The sequence below is a fragment of the Pholis gunnellus genome (genome assembly GCF_910591455.1).
Source record: "Pholis gunnellus genome assembly, chromosome: 7".
NCBI classification, from domain to species: Eukaryota; Metazoa; Chordata; class Actinopteri; order Perciformes; family Pholidae; genus Pholis; species Pholis gunnellus.
Genome location: NC_136533.1, coordinates 5,716,215 through 5,733,018, shown reverse-complemented (window position 1 = coordinate 5,733,018; position 16,804 = coordinate 5,716,215). Strand labels below are relative to the sequence as shown.

At 41.0% G+C, this 16,804-nt stretch overlaps 1 protein-coding gene across 1 annotated transcript in view; it reads left to right on the top strand.

Moving 5' to 3' along the window:
• Positions 1 to 14,476, top strand: part of cspg4 (chondroitin sulfate proteoglycan 4) — a gene marked incomplete at its 5' end in the record, with an annotated part of 67,002 nt that extends 52,526 nt beyond the window's left edge. Inside the window, 5 exons of the mRNA XM_079162447.1 lie at positions 4,480 to 4,678; positions 4,862 to 4,993; positions 5,883 to 6,043; positions 8,339 to 8,522; positions 9,652 to 14,476. Coding sequence (XP_079018573.1) covers positions 4,480 to 4,678; positions 4,862 to 4,993; positions 5,883 to 6,043; positions 8,339 to 8,522; positions 9,652 to 11,519 — 2,544 coding nt within the window. The 3' untranslated portion in view covers positions 11,520 to 14,476. The remainder of the gene's footprint in view (positions 1 to 4,479; positions 4,679 to 4,861; positions 4,994 to 5,882; positions 6,044 to 8,338; positions 8,523 to 9,651) is intronic.
• Between the last annotated feature and the right edge of the window lie 2,328 nt (positions 14,477 to 16,804).

The window sequence follows — 16,804 nt, the reverse complement described above, 5'->3', positions numbered from 1 at the left end:
AGTCATTAACTGCTCATTGAAAGTGCCTGTGGTAGACAGAGCGTTCCTTTATACTAAGATAGAAGAAGAGAATAGTATTGGATTCTGTTCATTACAATTAGATTGAGAGCTTCTCCCGAGCTGCTATTTCTAACTCGTACTTCTCACCAAATGGAGTTCTGGTTATGTACTTATATGCTATAAGTACATACCCAGAACTTATTAGGGCTTATAAGTGCTGACCTGGAAAATGTTGCTTTTTGATGTCATATACCCGGAACAAATTGCAGAATTCCTTGAATATTACAAAAAGAGAAACTTACTGTAACACCTCAACGTCTTGTTTTGACAAACCCCCAGTGGTTTGACTTCTCACCCTCCTGCGGTGATGTACAGGTGCTCTTCAGGGTCTCTTGACATCACGGCTGGAAGTGGTTGCAGGTGCTACAGAGCACACCTCTGACCACACCCAACCACTCCCAGCGGGGACGCTGAGTGTGGTCAAAGGAAATGGTGACGTGACGGCGGCAAACTGCTTTTCAGACTTGTTTTAAGTTATTCTCTTCCAGGAATCTGACAGAGAACCTGATTAAGTTTGTGATCATATTTGTACTCTTAAACAAATGTAACCATGGTAGAGGTGACTAGAAGCTGTTGTCTTGACGCTGTGGTGTTATAAGTTTCTTGAAATGAAGAACATATTTTCTGTTGCCTCTTGAAAGGAGATTGTTCCCGCCCTCAGTCTTCTACAGCTTCTGCTCTGTTAGTTAGTTAGAATGATGCTCCTTAATGCTGAGAAATTGGCCAGGTGGGTGACACAGTTATCAGCTAAGTCATCTCTGCATATCATATCACCTTCTCACATCTCTCTCAATAAGGAGGAAGGATAAGACAGAGGGAAGGGAAAGCATCCGTCTTGTTTATGGTGCAATAGTGGGTGTTCTGTCCCATGAGTCCAGATTTGGCTTCAATTGTTCAACACATTCTCATTGCGACTCGTCACTTATTGACGCTTTGTCAGACCCCTTGGCATCACATTCTATTGCACTGGGTAGCCCAGTGCGTGGTTACAGTAAACAAAAACACTTGCTTAAGTTTTGCCAAAAAAAGACACTTAGGTAGGTTTAAGAAAAACATCATGGTTGGGCTTAAAATGAGTATGCAAACTAAGTAGAACCTAAACAATGTAACATAAGTACAGAAAATGCATCACAAAATTCACTTACTTAACTTTGGGACACAAAAAACCCGAAAGTCCTGCATTTTTTTGACACATCCCCTTCTTTCATTCTTTATATTACGTCATCACACTCCCAGAGCACTTTCTCTGATCGTCTAATAATGAGGTGGATGGGTTCAAATTGTCGTCCCACACAGACACTAAAGGGTGCCTTGTGTGTTGGTTTCAGACGTCGAGCGGCCTGACAAAGTGTCGACATCTGACTCCCTGGAAATGAGCTGAATTGTTTGTGTTCAGTCTCCCGGGTGTGCTCCCAGACAAACTATCGGTTTCTGCACCCTGAGATGTAAACTGCCTCGAGGATGTAGGAATTCTCCAAGGCCTGATATCACAGGTTCTCAGCAGGCTTCAACAACAGAGTGGATAAAATGCTACCCTGTTTGTTAATGTAGGCTGTTGTGTTGCTGTTGTCAGTTCTACAAAATAACCTTGTAAACTATCGGTGGCTGTAAGTGATGCAGTAGGATGACTTGATTCTCTTCCTCTGAAGATAAAACGCCGCCTATACCGAGCTCATCGACACAGGTTACCCCCATTCTGTCATGGAAGTGTCTGACACATGAAAGGTTATTGTTCCCAGAGGTAACAAGTCTCTGCGGGTATCTCATGTGCAGCAGCTCCAGTGGAACCGCGGGCTGAGCTGCTGACATCTGGTATCAATCTTTCACAAATTCCAGCAAAACTCTTTAGATACAGGTGATGCACTCTAGGAGGTCATAGCTGGGGTCCCAGCTGTCTGGAAATACGAACAGCAGGCCTCAATCCCCTCCAAGCTGACGGTCCAGGGATAATCCCAAATGTAGCTGCTTTACCTCCAAAACATCAGCGCCTCTGCTCTCCACACCCTGGCACACAAGATGGCCCAGTAAGCATTTACGGTAAATGACTATCGTCAGTGTGAAACAGGGCTAAATACACATTCAATTACAGTCGTTTAAATCATGATGAAACAACTGATACATGTAATTTAGGCGTCTAAAAATGTACCTTTCAACCAGATTTAGTCTGGTTAACTTAGACCTCTCGACATACTTTAACCTGGGTATCAGTGCTCATCCTGTGTGAACAAGCGTGTACACAATAGTCACATTTGAATATCCTCATCCTATTTTTTGCTGGAAAGCCATGCAGCCGATTTACTGCTACATCCAACCAGAGGCCACAGAGTGTAAGTGGTTCGCATATTGTCTATGTTACATGAGTCTTTTGTATACAAACTCAGCATGCACACACGTTTAAATTACCTCTGCAGGCGCAGTACAAGACCACGCAGCAGCAGAAATTCTGTTATAAAACAGCCCTTCTTGTCTGTAGAGTCATCAGCAGTCATAAAAGTTACCATTTCAAAAGGAACAAAGGCACAAACCACCAGCAACAAAAAACAAAGTGTGATACGGTGGATTCTGGCTTTGAACTGTTGATGCTGCGTCACCGTGATAGATCTTTGATGGAGTGTCAAACTAAATCGGAGGAGCAGCAGGGGAAACTAAATTATACACAATTGTTGTACTGAAACAGTCTAGATGGGTTTAAAATACCAGGGATGACACAGAGGACCGAAAGAGACGGCAATTGTGTTGGTTTCACGACAACTCCGGAATAAAGAGAATATAGCTCACTTTTGAAAGTGGAGGGGTGTCTTTCAGACCACCACTTTGGTCAAGAATGGAAAACTAGCGCCAACATCTATGGGGCCCATAATCGAAGCATTACCATATGCAAATGTCGTGGAGAGCTGTGTAACTGTTTCTCAATCTGTGTGTGTGTGTAATCAGATTTGTTAATGTGCAAAAGAATCTTTAAATGCGTACTTAGATTGGTTGATGTCTCCTGGAATCTGCAAATGTGTATTCAAATCCGCCAATGTGATTTTTGATTCCCCTCCTCGCTATCTTGGTACTATATTGCTTTCAACTAAATCATCACTTTCCAGATCTATGTCTAGATTACATAGCCTACAGTGTAAACTCAAATACTAAATTAAGTATTTAGGCTGCTATTACAGGAAATTACAAAGAAAGCTCTGCCTAAAGCGCTTGATCGCTGTAGGTAATGTACCATAATGTATTCTGGCTTGCTTTTACGGTTTGGTGGTGCATTTTCAAATGTCCATGGAAAACTGAATATGTAGGCAATGTGACATCATAGCACAGCTTTGATAACAGCAGCAACATTTTCTACAATTCAACATCACGTTTTTAAGTTTTCTTCAAGGAGCTTAACTCTTGCAGCGGCATTCGTCTTTAGAGAATTCTACATAAAAAGGGATATTTGTTTTTTCTTAAGGTGTAATACCCTCAGTAGACCAGAATGCAACACAGCTGTAAAACCTCTGGCTCTCATGCTTTATCTGTATTATTTCGTTCTTATTTCACTTTTTACTTTAACACACGAGTGAATGCCACAAGTTCATGACCACACTCTTGAGCCAGTTTAGGAGATTAGTGAGAGAAACTGGACTCACCAAATAAGACAATTATACATGGATGATGTGTGCTCATGTTCTAAATATAACTGACTCTCAGTGATTGACACCTGAAGCCTTCGTATTTGCTCCCCTCTTCCTCCTGCCGGAAGGCTTCTTGCTCTTCATCCTGAGTCTTGAGAAAGAGAGAGAGAGGTATCAGAGGTCGAACGGCTTTCCGGATCGATATGTGCTCTCTTACTGTAGGGCACCCTCGGCTCAGTCTCCCAACTGATTCCAGCTATTTAAGAATGTCTTTCTGGGGATCTGGCCCATTTCTTTCAATTAATGCTCCTTTCAGCCAGCCGACCATTAGAAGTCCATTATAGCTCATCCACCCAGGGATAGTCATTCAGCATGCGCTGCTGTGCTCCATCTTCTGATAACAGGAGCACCCTTGACTGCCACAGAGAAATAATTAACCTTTTAAATTGTTTCTTTGGGGGGGTGACTGTTTGTACGGTGGCTTTTGTACTTATCTTCTTTTTATTTTAATCATTTGTTTTCTTCCTTTTGGTTGGTTTCTTATTGTTTGTTTCCGTGTCTTCTGAAGTGGCTTCAGACCAACATTAATATACAGCATCATAATGTCTTTTATACACAACGCAATCTCTATTGGTTTTCTAATAAACTCCTGACCCCTTGTATAACGTTGAATTACCCGGAATTACCTTCCTCCAAACATAACTCCGACTGGGTAATATGTGGTATCTTTTCATCTCGGTTTTTCTCTTTCTTTCTTTCTTTCTTTCTTTCTTTCTTTCTTTCTCTCTCTCTCTCCCCTCATGTGCCACAGGTTCTTGCTGGTGAGGAAGCTGATATCACCTCCAGCATGCTGAACACTGAGGACGCCGATACTGTTGCAGAGGAACTGGTTTACAACGTCGAGGTGCCAACCAGCGGTATGGTGGCGTTGAAAGAGGCGTCCGAAGAGGGCATCCTAAATTTCACACAGGCTCACGTAAACAAAGGGGAGGTCATCTTCATTCACGAGGGTGAGGCCACTGACATTTCTTTTGTTTTTTTCTTATTAGTATATTGAATATAAGTCGGCCTCTATATTGGACTGTTGATATTACAACATCATTGTGTAAATCATGTTCTAGTCACTGCCAGTGATCAACTATGAAACCCCCAGAGGCATGTTGTGTCACATCCAAACTCCTCTGCTCCTCCAGGTGAGGAGTCTGGTGGTTTCAGTTTCACGGTGACAGACGGCGAGCACACATCTCCTCTCTACCGATTTGTCGTCACAGCCAGGCCTCTCACCATCACCATGGTAACGCAGGAGGAGCTCATGGTATTTCCAGGTAAAATGTCAAAAAATCCTTGAGATTTCAAGCCCTGGAGACAGCAGTGATTGGAGGATTGTGACGGATTAGCGGTCAATAGTTCAGCCCAGTCACTGCTTTCTTTTAAAGACATTTATTATGTTTATCTGAAACAATGGTTAAGTAGCACAAGTAGAAGAAACACACTGATTAATATCAGTTACACAATATCTTTGCTAAAATGAGCCACGACAAGCTACTTGACATAACGGACAAAGGAAGGTTGGAAAACCTGAAGAGTATTGAATTCAACAAGGCTGCATTTCAATCATTTTATTTCATTCAAAAGAGATATGAAATACAGGCCGAGGGAGGTAGATAAAGACACCTCCACACACTTCCAGTCGGTCAATACCTTGTCTTTAGGAAAATCCTACTCGGTGTGCCTTTTAGCTTACTTTTCCTTTTACAGTCTAAGCTTGATCTAAAATTCTTCCAATGCACCAAAGAGAAGTTGTTTTGTTGTTAGTAAATACTGTATTTTTAGAGGATAACTTCTCCAGATGAAACATTTGACAAGTGACACTACTTCATGAGTGTCAGCACGGACAATAACCTCACCTCTATTCTCAACAAAGTTTACTTTCACGCGTCATAAAGGATATGAGTTGTCACATTTTTGAAAGCACGAACATCATTTTGGAATGAAACCCTCCCCATCAGGAAGCTCTTCCGCACAGTAATGTGCATGAATTACTGTAACCACTAAAGCTTTTGGCAATTCTAGACTCTGTTACATTTTACAAGCTCCACAACACTTCCAAGGCCATTTTCCACAGCACTCAGAGGACGGTGTGTGTGTGTGTGTGTGTGTGTGTGTGTGTGTGTGTGTGTGTGTTTGTGTGTGTGTGTGTGTGTGTTTTCACAGGAACAAGGCAGTCTATCACGAGTGCCAATCTGGGGGCTGTGACCAATGAGGATGGCAATGAGATAAGCTACTCTCTTATCCGCCCACCTCGTTTGGGACGACTGATCCTGGCCAATGACAGGAACCAGTATGAGGAAATTACCCGCTTCTCACAAACACAGGTAATTACTTTTGTGCGTGTGCGACACTAAATGTGTGTATTTCTAGGATACATTTCCTTCAGGAGACATTTAACTAATTTCCCCCTCCACCCTTCATGAAATGAATGTTCTACGTTCGCTATAATGATTATTATAAATTTTTAGTTACGGTAGAAAGTAAAACAGATTAAACGGAAAAAAAATAATGTAAAAGAATAAAGAAATCCCAGGACGAGCAAAGGAAAAAATAACATATTTTGATGGATTTTGTTTTTAATAATCAGTTACATAAGGGAGCACTGTAAAGGCAACTATGACTCATTTCCTTCTTTTTAAATAAATCCTCTCCTCTTTCACATTTAGCATTCCTACTAATAGCAGGTTTCTTTTACTAAGCAGACGTAGCTGTTCAAGGCTTTCCAGTTGTCTTCTGCAGAGACCATCAAACAGACATACGAAAAGACATAATTCCACTTTTATGCATAAAAGTGCAGCTAATCCTCCTTTCAACACAAACTGCTGCTGAAGATCTCACCGCTCTCCTCAGGGTGCAAATTAAGTCATTTAAATTCCTGAGGTTACAGCGCTTGACTTGTCTGAACACTTTTAAAGGTCTGCTCAGAATGATACTCTTATTTTGTGTGTTTTTTATCAGCATCGGCTTTTATTTAATGTAGAAAATTCAAATCAATAAACGTGATAGTAAAGTTCACTCAATCTACACTAAACAGTTTAGTGTTTGTCGACTTATGGTTTCACATACATTGTGGTAGTTTTCCATAAGTAAAATGTTTTCTTAATTTAAGTTTGTACCGAACATCTACAGACCGTCTATAACTGCAGTCCATGTTGTACATTTATATGAGGCATCAACATGTTCCTCTTCTTCACCAGCAGGGGGCCTCATTGCATAATGCCTTTGTGTCATTGTGACGTTTAGGGTCAGCATTAGCATGAGCCTCCATGCTGATAAAGGGTTTGGGTTTTTACCCTTGATGATTTTTAATGTATGTTAAGAATGTGTGACTGCAGTCTTGCATTTTATTTTATTAATGTTAAATAAATAAATCTCTGTCTAAACTGCTAAAAGTAGTGGACAGGGTTGGAGACGATTTTAATAGACACTTTATTGAAACGTTTTTTTATTTCTTACACCACATTTGGCAAAGTATCCTTAAAGTAGTCAGATTACATGCAAGAAAAAGAAAAGAATATTCCAGGCACTCAGAGTCCTGAAATATGATTAAAGGTTTTAGGTTTTTAATGGTTTACGCCAATTTCTTTTCAAAATCCTTCATCATAGTTTTGCCCTCTTTTTTCCAAAGACTTTTGTTTATTTAGTGGATTTTGTTTTACTTATTGTCTGTGAAGCAAAGAATCACTTCTATTTCAGTTTACTCAGATTACATAACCAAATATCCAGATTATGTTTAAAAAAAGATGACGATGAGATTTTTAGCATTTACTGGATTTGGTTTAGGATTATGAACTACACAACATGATCTTACGCATTGCTTCATAGTGTGTGTGTGTCTGCCATGGCAGCAGTGTGTTCTCACTCTCGTTTCTGTCTGATTTCCATTGCTGACATCTGACTGTGCTTGGATGAGCATGAGAATAAATTCTTTCCCTGCAAACTGCTCTGTTTCAATTGTGACAGAAAATCGAACATTAAGTCGAGCTGAAAACATGATTTGATGATTTGAGTTATTCAGCGATGCGTTTGTGTGTGCAAGCATGAACGCTCGGTTGCTTGTGGTCTTGTGTGTGTGTGTGTGTGTGTGTGTGTGTGTGTGTGTGTGTGTGTGTGTGTGTGTGTGTGTGTGTGTGTGTGTGCGTGCGTGCGTGTGTGTAAGAGAAGAATTGAGTTTAGGACACAGAGTGACCTCAGAGAGCAAACACAGGCCATCACATTCCGGTTCTCAAACCCGGATCCCAGTATACAGCTCAGCCAAACCACTGCTGCAGTCATTTGAGTTCCTATTTTACTGTGGTTCTTACACATTTCAGAGGAAAACAGAGAAAGAAAATATTAAAGCGAACTAAGATGTCTTTGTCTTCCTAATCACTCAAGTCAAAACAAATAAATAGTCATTGACAATCAAGCTGATACTGACCAGATATTGAAAGATAAAATCCTTTAGTTGATGTAGTAGAAAATGAATTAGTTGTCTTTATTTTTATTTTATCTTATTTTTCCCTATAGGATCATCTTATTCGCTAACTTTCCACTCCATTAGGCAAAACTTGCACATTGCGATATTAAGAGTTTTGAATGGCTCATCATCTTCTGATTTTGTTTCCCCTGACACACAGCTGGAGTCAGGAGTGGTCTACTATGAGCACCAGATACCCGAGGAGCCTTTTTGGGTGGTGAGGGACTCCGTAGACCTAACCCTGTCATCCCAACCAGCCCCTGATGTCCGTCACATCCTGCCCATCACCATCTCTTACTATGCTGCTCACAGAAACATCTCCTCACAGCTGTGGAAGAACAAAGGTACAAGCTAACATCCAAATCTAAATACATTTCTAAATGAACTGTTTCTCACCTTTATTTAACCGGGACATCCCTTGAGATAGAAATCTCTTTCACTAAGGAGAGTCTGCCAAGACATCACACAGCTTGAATTTAGTTTTTAACTTTCCACAGATGTTGAGATGCAGAGACGAGTGGCTAAGCCAAGCCCCATTAGAGGGCTCCACCTAAAATAATAGCAGTAGAGTTTAGGCTACAGCAGTTTTCACCAGCTGTAGCCATGTTTTAGACACGTCAGATCTGTGTTTAATTATTTATTTATTCATACAGCGTTGATATGCTATCTTTTATATCTTTCATACTTTGTTACCCTGCTACAGTACAGTTTGGGTGAAGTCTCACTTTAAATTTCTGTAGATTTATTTATTTTGTAAATAAAGTTGTTTTTGAGGATACGTACATTTGCACATTTGCAAGGCTGTAAGTGATACCCTTGATAGAGTGGTGCAGGGACGTTAGCGTTGCCCTGGTCCCCTCGACAGAAAGCCAATAGGATTTTTCCATTGGATTATGGATTATTGTAGAAATTAACCTCTGTGCAAACAAAGGTTTGTTATACTCATGCTACACATCTAGTTCAGCAAGATAATCTTCACAAAAAACATCACTTTCTGGGAAGCGTAAATGCAATCGTCAGAAGTAAAAAGCTAACGTTAGGCTATGAACAAACTACAGCTTCCAGCTTGTATTTAGATTTCACACGTTTTCACCTTTTCAACAAAAGCCTTTTCTCTTCGTGTGACCTGATCTAGCTTGTGGTCATGGCTGTGTCAATTGTCTCAAAATCTAAATCTACAAGTTGGAAAGTTGTATTTTGCAAGAGCACAACAAGGCTGTAAAGATATTTTTTGGCCAATATATGTACAATAACTTCTTATTGCCTGAATAGTCGACAGTCATCACGGGACTTATTATCTCTGCTTCCTTTTGCTGCTTAAACAATACGCCCCTCCTCTGTCTGTGTCTCCTATGGCGCCAACAGCATAAATGTACTGTGCTGTATTATTAAATATCGACAGGAGACAGCCAAAACTAAAGAGAAAGTATATTTGAAAACTTAATTATTTATTTTTGTATTGTTTCTGCTCAGGTTTGGAAATTGTGCAAGGCCAGAGGAAAGCCATTGATGATTCAATTATTGATGCCTCCAACCTTCTGGCTAGCTTACCTGAAGTTGAGCGGGACGACGTGGATGTGGTTTTTGAGATCAAGCGTTTCCCTGACCACGGTCGTATCACCCTGGGTGGTCAGGACCTGCCCCGTGATGCCCCATCCTTCATGCAAGAAGATGTTACACAAGGAATGCTGGAGTATCTCCATGATGACTCAGGGGCTCCCTTTGACAGCTTCTCTTTCAGAGCCCGTCTAAAGTCCGAGGGTCAGAGTTTGGCCCCACCTGCTGAAGCCGTGGTCCTGGAGGAGATATTTAACATCTCAATCAAACGGCGCGGCTCTGACTCCCCTGAACTAGTCACTATAGACATGCTCTTGGAGGTTCTTCAAGGCTCCATGACCCTTTTGTCTCAGAAGCATCTTAACACTCAAGACGAGGACAGTCCGCCAGATGAGGTGCACTTCAAAGTGACCAAAGCCCCTAGCAACGGCCGACTGGTTGACTCCCTCACAATGGACCCCATCTCTGGGTTCACACAGGAGATGGTCAATCGTGGGCAGGTGGGCTTCTTCAGCGATGGCAGCCTTGCCGCTGGCTTTATGGAATTCATTGTGTCAGATGGAGAACACCAAACAGAGCCACACACGCTCCACATCGGCGTCCTTGCTCGCACCTTGTTTCTTGACAAAGCTCCTGAGATCAAGGTGAAGCAAGGCGATGATGAGACCCTGGTGACTGAGGAGATGTTGAGAGCCACTACCGGGGGCCCCGTTGAGGAGGACATCCTTTACAAGATCACAAGTGTACCTAAGTATGCAGCTGTCATGGTAGATCGGCAGCCTACATCCGCCTTCACCCAGACACAGATCAAAGAAGGCAGAGTCAGTGTCCGCTTCGTTAAGTCAACTTCACCTCGAGACAGTGTTGCATTTGTAGCCCGTAGCAAAGCTGCTAATGTCTCCTCTGTCCTCAACATCACAGTCCAGCCTCTGGCCAACATCGCTCAGGATCCCCTCTTACCCCAAGGTGCTCTTGTCCAATTGGACAGGAAGCTTCTGGATGCAACTCCCCTGGCAAACAAGACCAGAACCTCCCCAACGTTCACTGTCATCCAACAGCCCCACGGGGCTCGCTTTGTGAGGTCTGGAGCTCCTGGTGCAGGTCAGCCAGTGGACACATTCAGCCAGAAGGAGCTGGATGAGGGGCGAGTAGCTATGGAAATCCTGAATAGCGCTTCTGGATCACGAGGCAGTGTCACTCAGGACGAGGCCCGCTTCCTGCTCAAAGCCCATGGGGTTCCTCCAGCAGAATGTGTGCTTTCCTTCCAGACCGGCCCCTACAATGCTTCTGTGGTCTACCCTGCCACTCTGTTGAGGATTCCCTCAGACGCCTCACCGAAGGACAGTAATGACCTCCCTGGCGCTGGGTCCCCTCGGTCCACTTCCGCTAGCCCCCGCTGGCGGGGCAACATGGACTGGCCCCACGGAGATGCCCCCACAACAACATCTTCTGGCTCTAGCTCCAACGGGAAACCATATGTTTCCAGGCGCAGCAACTTCTGGTCTATTCTCATTCCAATCCTAGTAATCCTTCTCCTCGTGCTGCTGGCAGCCATCTTGGCCTACTACCTGATCCGCAAAAACAAAACAGGCAAGCACGACGTCCAGACCGCAGCATCCAAGCCTAAAAACGGAGAGGTGGCCAGCGCAGAAACCTTTCGCAAAACTGACCCAGCCAATAACATCCCCATGTCCAACATGGACTCCAAAGACGCAGACCCGGAGTTGTTGCAGCACTGTCGGACAACGAACCCGGCCTTGAAAAAGAACCAGTACTGGGTCTGAGACACTTTGAGATAAGACACAGAGGGAGGTGATCCTCAAGTGTTTGGAAGTCTCCTCAAATCATTCCTCTCAGTATTAAAGACCTCTTGCCACACCAGTTCAAATGAAAATTATGTTTTGACACCATTTATTATTAACTTATCTCAACATAGCTGTGGACAAATTCTCAGGCAATGAAACACTGAATACTTATCGGCAAAGAAAGAGGCACTTGCTTATCTAAGGTGGGTCAGGCCATGTCTATTTATTTTAGTTTTATCGTTCCTCTTGTCAAAGGGCACAAACAAAAACATAAACATGCCATGTGTTTGCAAAAAGTATCGTGGGTGTGCTCTGTCATTGTATTCCATATGATATCATAGGCCAATATTATTCATTTCATTGGATAGGTGATATAAAGCCTTTAAGATGTTTTAAATTTAGTTTTTGATCCATCACGAAAGTTGATAAGCCTTGTACATAGATGATGAGGTAAATATATGCTGTATTAAGTTGAAAAACTGCCTCTTTGTATTTTCTCTTTTATTTTTCAATATTGTTAAGGTACCGTTGTATTATGTTTCTCAGGGCTAAATTCAGTTTAAAGGAATAGTACAACATTTTGGAAAATACGTGAATTCACTTTTTTTTCAGAAAGTTACTGAAAATTAAAAGAATGATTCCACTCCAATATTTGTCTTTTACACTCAAAGCTACAGCATGGAGACATTAACTTAGCTGAATCTAAGGGGGAAACAGGCTGGTTCCATCCAAAGGTAAAGAATATCCACTTTCTAGAGCCTCGAAAGCCCGTTCTCACTCCCAAACTCGTCAGATACTGCGTCTTGGTCAGTCGCTCTATGCATCGAAGTATGACTCTTATCGCGGCCATAGATATGGCGGGAGGAAATGAGGAAGTTAGGTTACGTAGTATATAGAGCTACAATCTCTACTTGGGAAAATGTTTAGCTGGCTACTTTATTACTGAGAATGAATTATTTAAACAGCATTTTTATCGGAATTATTTTGTTCCAAGCTATATATATATATATATATAAGGGTTTGATCACGGTAATTGTGATCACTAAGCCGCTTCCATTGTACTTGTGTTGCCTAAACCTAACAAAGTTGTTTCCTATGAAAACGGAAGTTTGTATTGAAATTGACATGTTGAAAACTAGCTAGAAGGGTACCAAGAGCTGAGTTGGGACTGAGAACGTGTTGCTAAAGCTCTCTCAAAAACATAATCCGCACAAAAACAAGAAGTTGTGGTTTTATGTGGGGTTATGTACCAGAGTATTTCTTGGCTGGACGCAGTGACTTCCTGAACCTGGCTAGCTGAAACAAGCTAGCTGAAACAAGCTAGCTGCCTGTCTGTCTTCCTGCTATCTTCAGCTAACTGTCTCTTGGCTGTGGCTTCATATTTAACAGACAGATATGACAGTGGTATCTTTCTTCTCATCTAACTCACCGTGACAGAGCAAATAACCGATTACTATTACTTTAACGTCGTCACCCAATAACATTTCAGTAGTTTTGCTTTTGTGTGGAAAGAGGAGAACTTAATACTAAAAACTGTTTCAAATGGAAAAACTTGTTGCGACAACTTGCACAGGTTTGATTGAATTTAGCTCAGAGTTGTGTCATCGTCTGTCATATGTTATTATTTCTGCATGCTTCCAGAGTGCTTGTAAATATTCACTGGACTGGCACAGCACTGACCGCAAAACTACACAGTACACAGTTTGTATACCACAGGCAGGAAGATATTTTGGTACTTTTGGTCTTTAACACATCCGTATTGGCTGACAGACAGGTGTGAGGTCATCTCAAACTGGGATGTTTCCAGTTTCCAAGTCTGCAATTAAGAATTTATAAAAGCTGGTTGGTGCTGGGATGGGATAATGAATACAATGTTTAGGTTACATTGATGAAGAAAATTCTGATATTTACAGAGTGTCTTTTTAAATCGTCACAGCTATTTTAGATTTTAAGCATTCCATATGTAAGCTAAATATACAAACTGTCATATATTGAAATTGTGAGATTTTTTTTACTTCTTAGACTTGTTTTCTATGTTGAAACTAAATCAGTCTCCTTTTGTTTCTCTCTGGACGTCTTTATCGTCACTCTGACCTGTGAGGGTTATCTGGTGGATGACTGTTGAATGAGATACTGAAGGTGAAGCAGAGAGTGTACAATGAGAAAATCAGATGTGTTTTTTTGACCCACTAAAGAAAAGAAAGACTCAACTATTTTGTATTCTTAAAGGTGTTTGACTATTTGCTGTACATTTCTTTTCTCAAACTGTATACCCCATGACACCTTATTCTCTGTTAGTCGTATGCTGAATATACAATAGTTTCTTTGCAGTATTCATCGTCTATTGAACTTGTATTTTTGTAGTAACGGTTTTAACAGACAGCACAGAGCTCAGGAAATGATGTGTTTCCAGTGACATCTCTTACAGATAGCTGAAATAAAGGTATCGGTTTCTCCTTCAGGATATCACATCCACATCTTACCAGTTTTATGTGTAAATATTTGTTTTTTGAGTAAGACTTTTGGGCTTGATTAACGTTTTCGAAATATATATCATGTTTTGTACATGTAACCACATTTAATTAGATTCATCAACTGCAAAGTATGCCTGTGTCTGTGTTTGTGTGTCTCTTTTTGTGAGTGTTTGTGCAGGTGCCCATCGCTCTTCTCCTGTCTGCTTACCGAAGGCTGTGTTCATGGCAGAGTTTCATCACCACCCCTCATTTTTCCTTATTTATTATTTCTGTCACTCCCCATACATCAAGTCGTACTCAAGTTATGTGCTTTGTCAGAGATTAAACTGTAATCTGTAAACTGCAGGTGCCTTTAAAAATAATGATAACACAAAGCAATGTTTAGATTCTGGAACAAGAGAAATGTCTTTTGCTGCAAAATGCCTCTGAGCTTGATCTCGGCACTAATGGAAATAAAAACGTTCTTGCAACAAAACCTTCGTTAATTGTTTTCAGTCAGTGACTTTGTTGTTCGACTGTTCAACGCTCTTCTAGTGTGCAGGGAGCACATTACTTGCAGTGTTGGCCTGTCTTTATTGCATCACAATGAGGTCACAATGCAAACTTCAGAATTGTTCTGCCCATATAGTAACTTAAAGTCTCCCACGTCGGTTAATCAGTGTCACTGGATGTTTCCAGAGCTTCATTTCAATTAGAGGGAGACTGTTCATTTGTGGTTTTTGCCACTAAGCTTTGGAACAGTTTGCCTCTCACGATCTTCCAAATCTATTGACAATTTTTAAAGACATGTTGTTGCTCTTTAGTTTTATGTAACGTCAGTTCAAATTCTGCTGTATTGCTCTTGTGCCTGTCTGAATGGCCTGTATTGTAATGCAGGCTATAAACTTTAGTTTTGAAAAGCGTAATAAATCTTTACTGACACAATTTTAGCCAGAAAATTTAAATAATAGAAAAAGGCTGCTTTTCTTGAAAACATATCAATCCTTTTTTCAAAGATCAGTCCTTTAATTTGTGGTCATTTCTGCTCTATTATTTGCTGTCCATGCACTGATTAATATAATAGCATTTTTAGAGTCGGACGATATTTTATAAGTTTATTCAAAGGAAAGCTTGCTGTTGTAAGCATTCTATTTTCAACACACAACTTTGTTTCCTTTCAGCACAACATAATGACACTAAACATGCTGTTGAATTAATTATAACGTATGTGTCTTAACTTAAACACATCATAGTAATGGCCGTAGGTAAATTTGAGAGGAAATTGGAGACAAGAGACAATAAAATACAATTTCCCAGAGAAAGACACAGGGTTGTCTATGTTTTAATTATTTACCGTAAAAGAAAGTGCTGAATCTTTCCCAGGGAAACATCTTTTTTGTCAACCTTTTGTTGTCCGCTCTCTATAGATGCTATGAGTGCTTTTGACCACCAGGTGGTGCAAACATGCCCTTATAGAACTCGGAACAGCTCTTGCACCCATTCGTCAGCATTTAACAAGGATCTCTCCGTCCGTCATTCTTTCCAGTGAATGGCCTTTGCTTTCAGTGTTTTTCTCAGCTTTGTACATTTCCCTGCTCTCCTGTCTTCCCCCGGTGTCACTGGTTTCCCTGTGTTCCTCTCCCAGCCGCTCATCTTGCAGGTTTCATAAGCTGCATTGGCACAGCTGTTCCTCCACATGTGTCTGCTTATGTCATGGCCTCTGAGCAGTCAAGTCTCAAGTTTGATATATGTGGAAATGAAAGTTACAAAAATACTGTATACTGCACTGTAGACCAAAAAAACTACTAGATACTACGAAACCCAATAAAAAATGTCTCTAGCAATCCTAATGAACAGCACAGATGTAGATATCAGTTCAATTTAGGACAATCTGTATCTAGAGGCAACACTATGAGTATGTCAAAGCTGAAATGCTACTTCGTTTTCTTAACTTCACCAGAAATAAAAGACGGGAGTTATGAACGGATGTGAATGTCTGATCTGAAGATCAAACATTGACCTAAGTATTGGAAATGGCACTCTATTTGGTACGAGCTTGTATTAAGAGGAGTAAAAAACAACTTGTGAAAGGACTTCATGTTCTGACATTGAAGGATTGTGTTGTTCATCTTGAGGAAGGAATCATTTCCTTCTCCTGATACTGAATGGACACCTCCCACTGTCCACTCCCACAGATGTGCTTGCATATCGGTGTTGGACATTTCTTTGTAACCGCATTGCCTCTCATTGGATCAGAGTCTTCTTTTTGGACTGAAAAGTGTTTCTTGACGCAGGACAAGTCTTTAATGTGTTTGGCCTGGTTCGAACGAATGGCCTGCTGATTGGCAAATGCTGTCCTCCTAACTCCCTAAAGACCAAGAGGAATGAAAACACACAAGGCTTGAGAGGAGGAATCATTTTTAAGAACGTCATGGACTAGACAAAGTGTCATCTCATTGTTTTGGCTTTCATAAAACTGCTTTCAAAGTTTGTTGTAGTTCTCAATATGTCAGTGAAAGAATGTATTATTATCTATTTGTGTTTGAGAATAACATATTTCTAGTTGAGGATGTAGAGCAAACAAAGGGTGTCAGAATTGCAAAAGATATTATTATTTTTTGGCAAGCCATTTGGAATAAAATAACCAAAAAATGAAAATCAACGTTGACAGATGTTTCACTTCACCGTACAGGAAATGTTCTAGTTATCCCAAGTTACTTTTACAAGCAAAGCATCGGGCAATTAAATCAGCATTATCTCCATTCTCTGTGAGTTTCACAGCATCAGTTTGCTTGTTAACCTTCAATATAA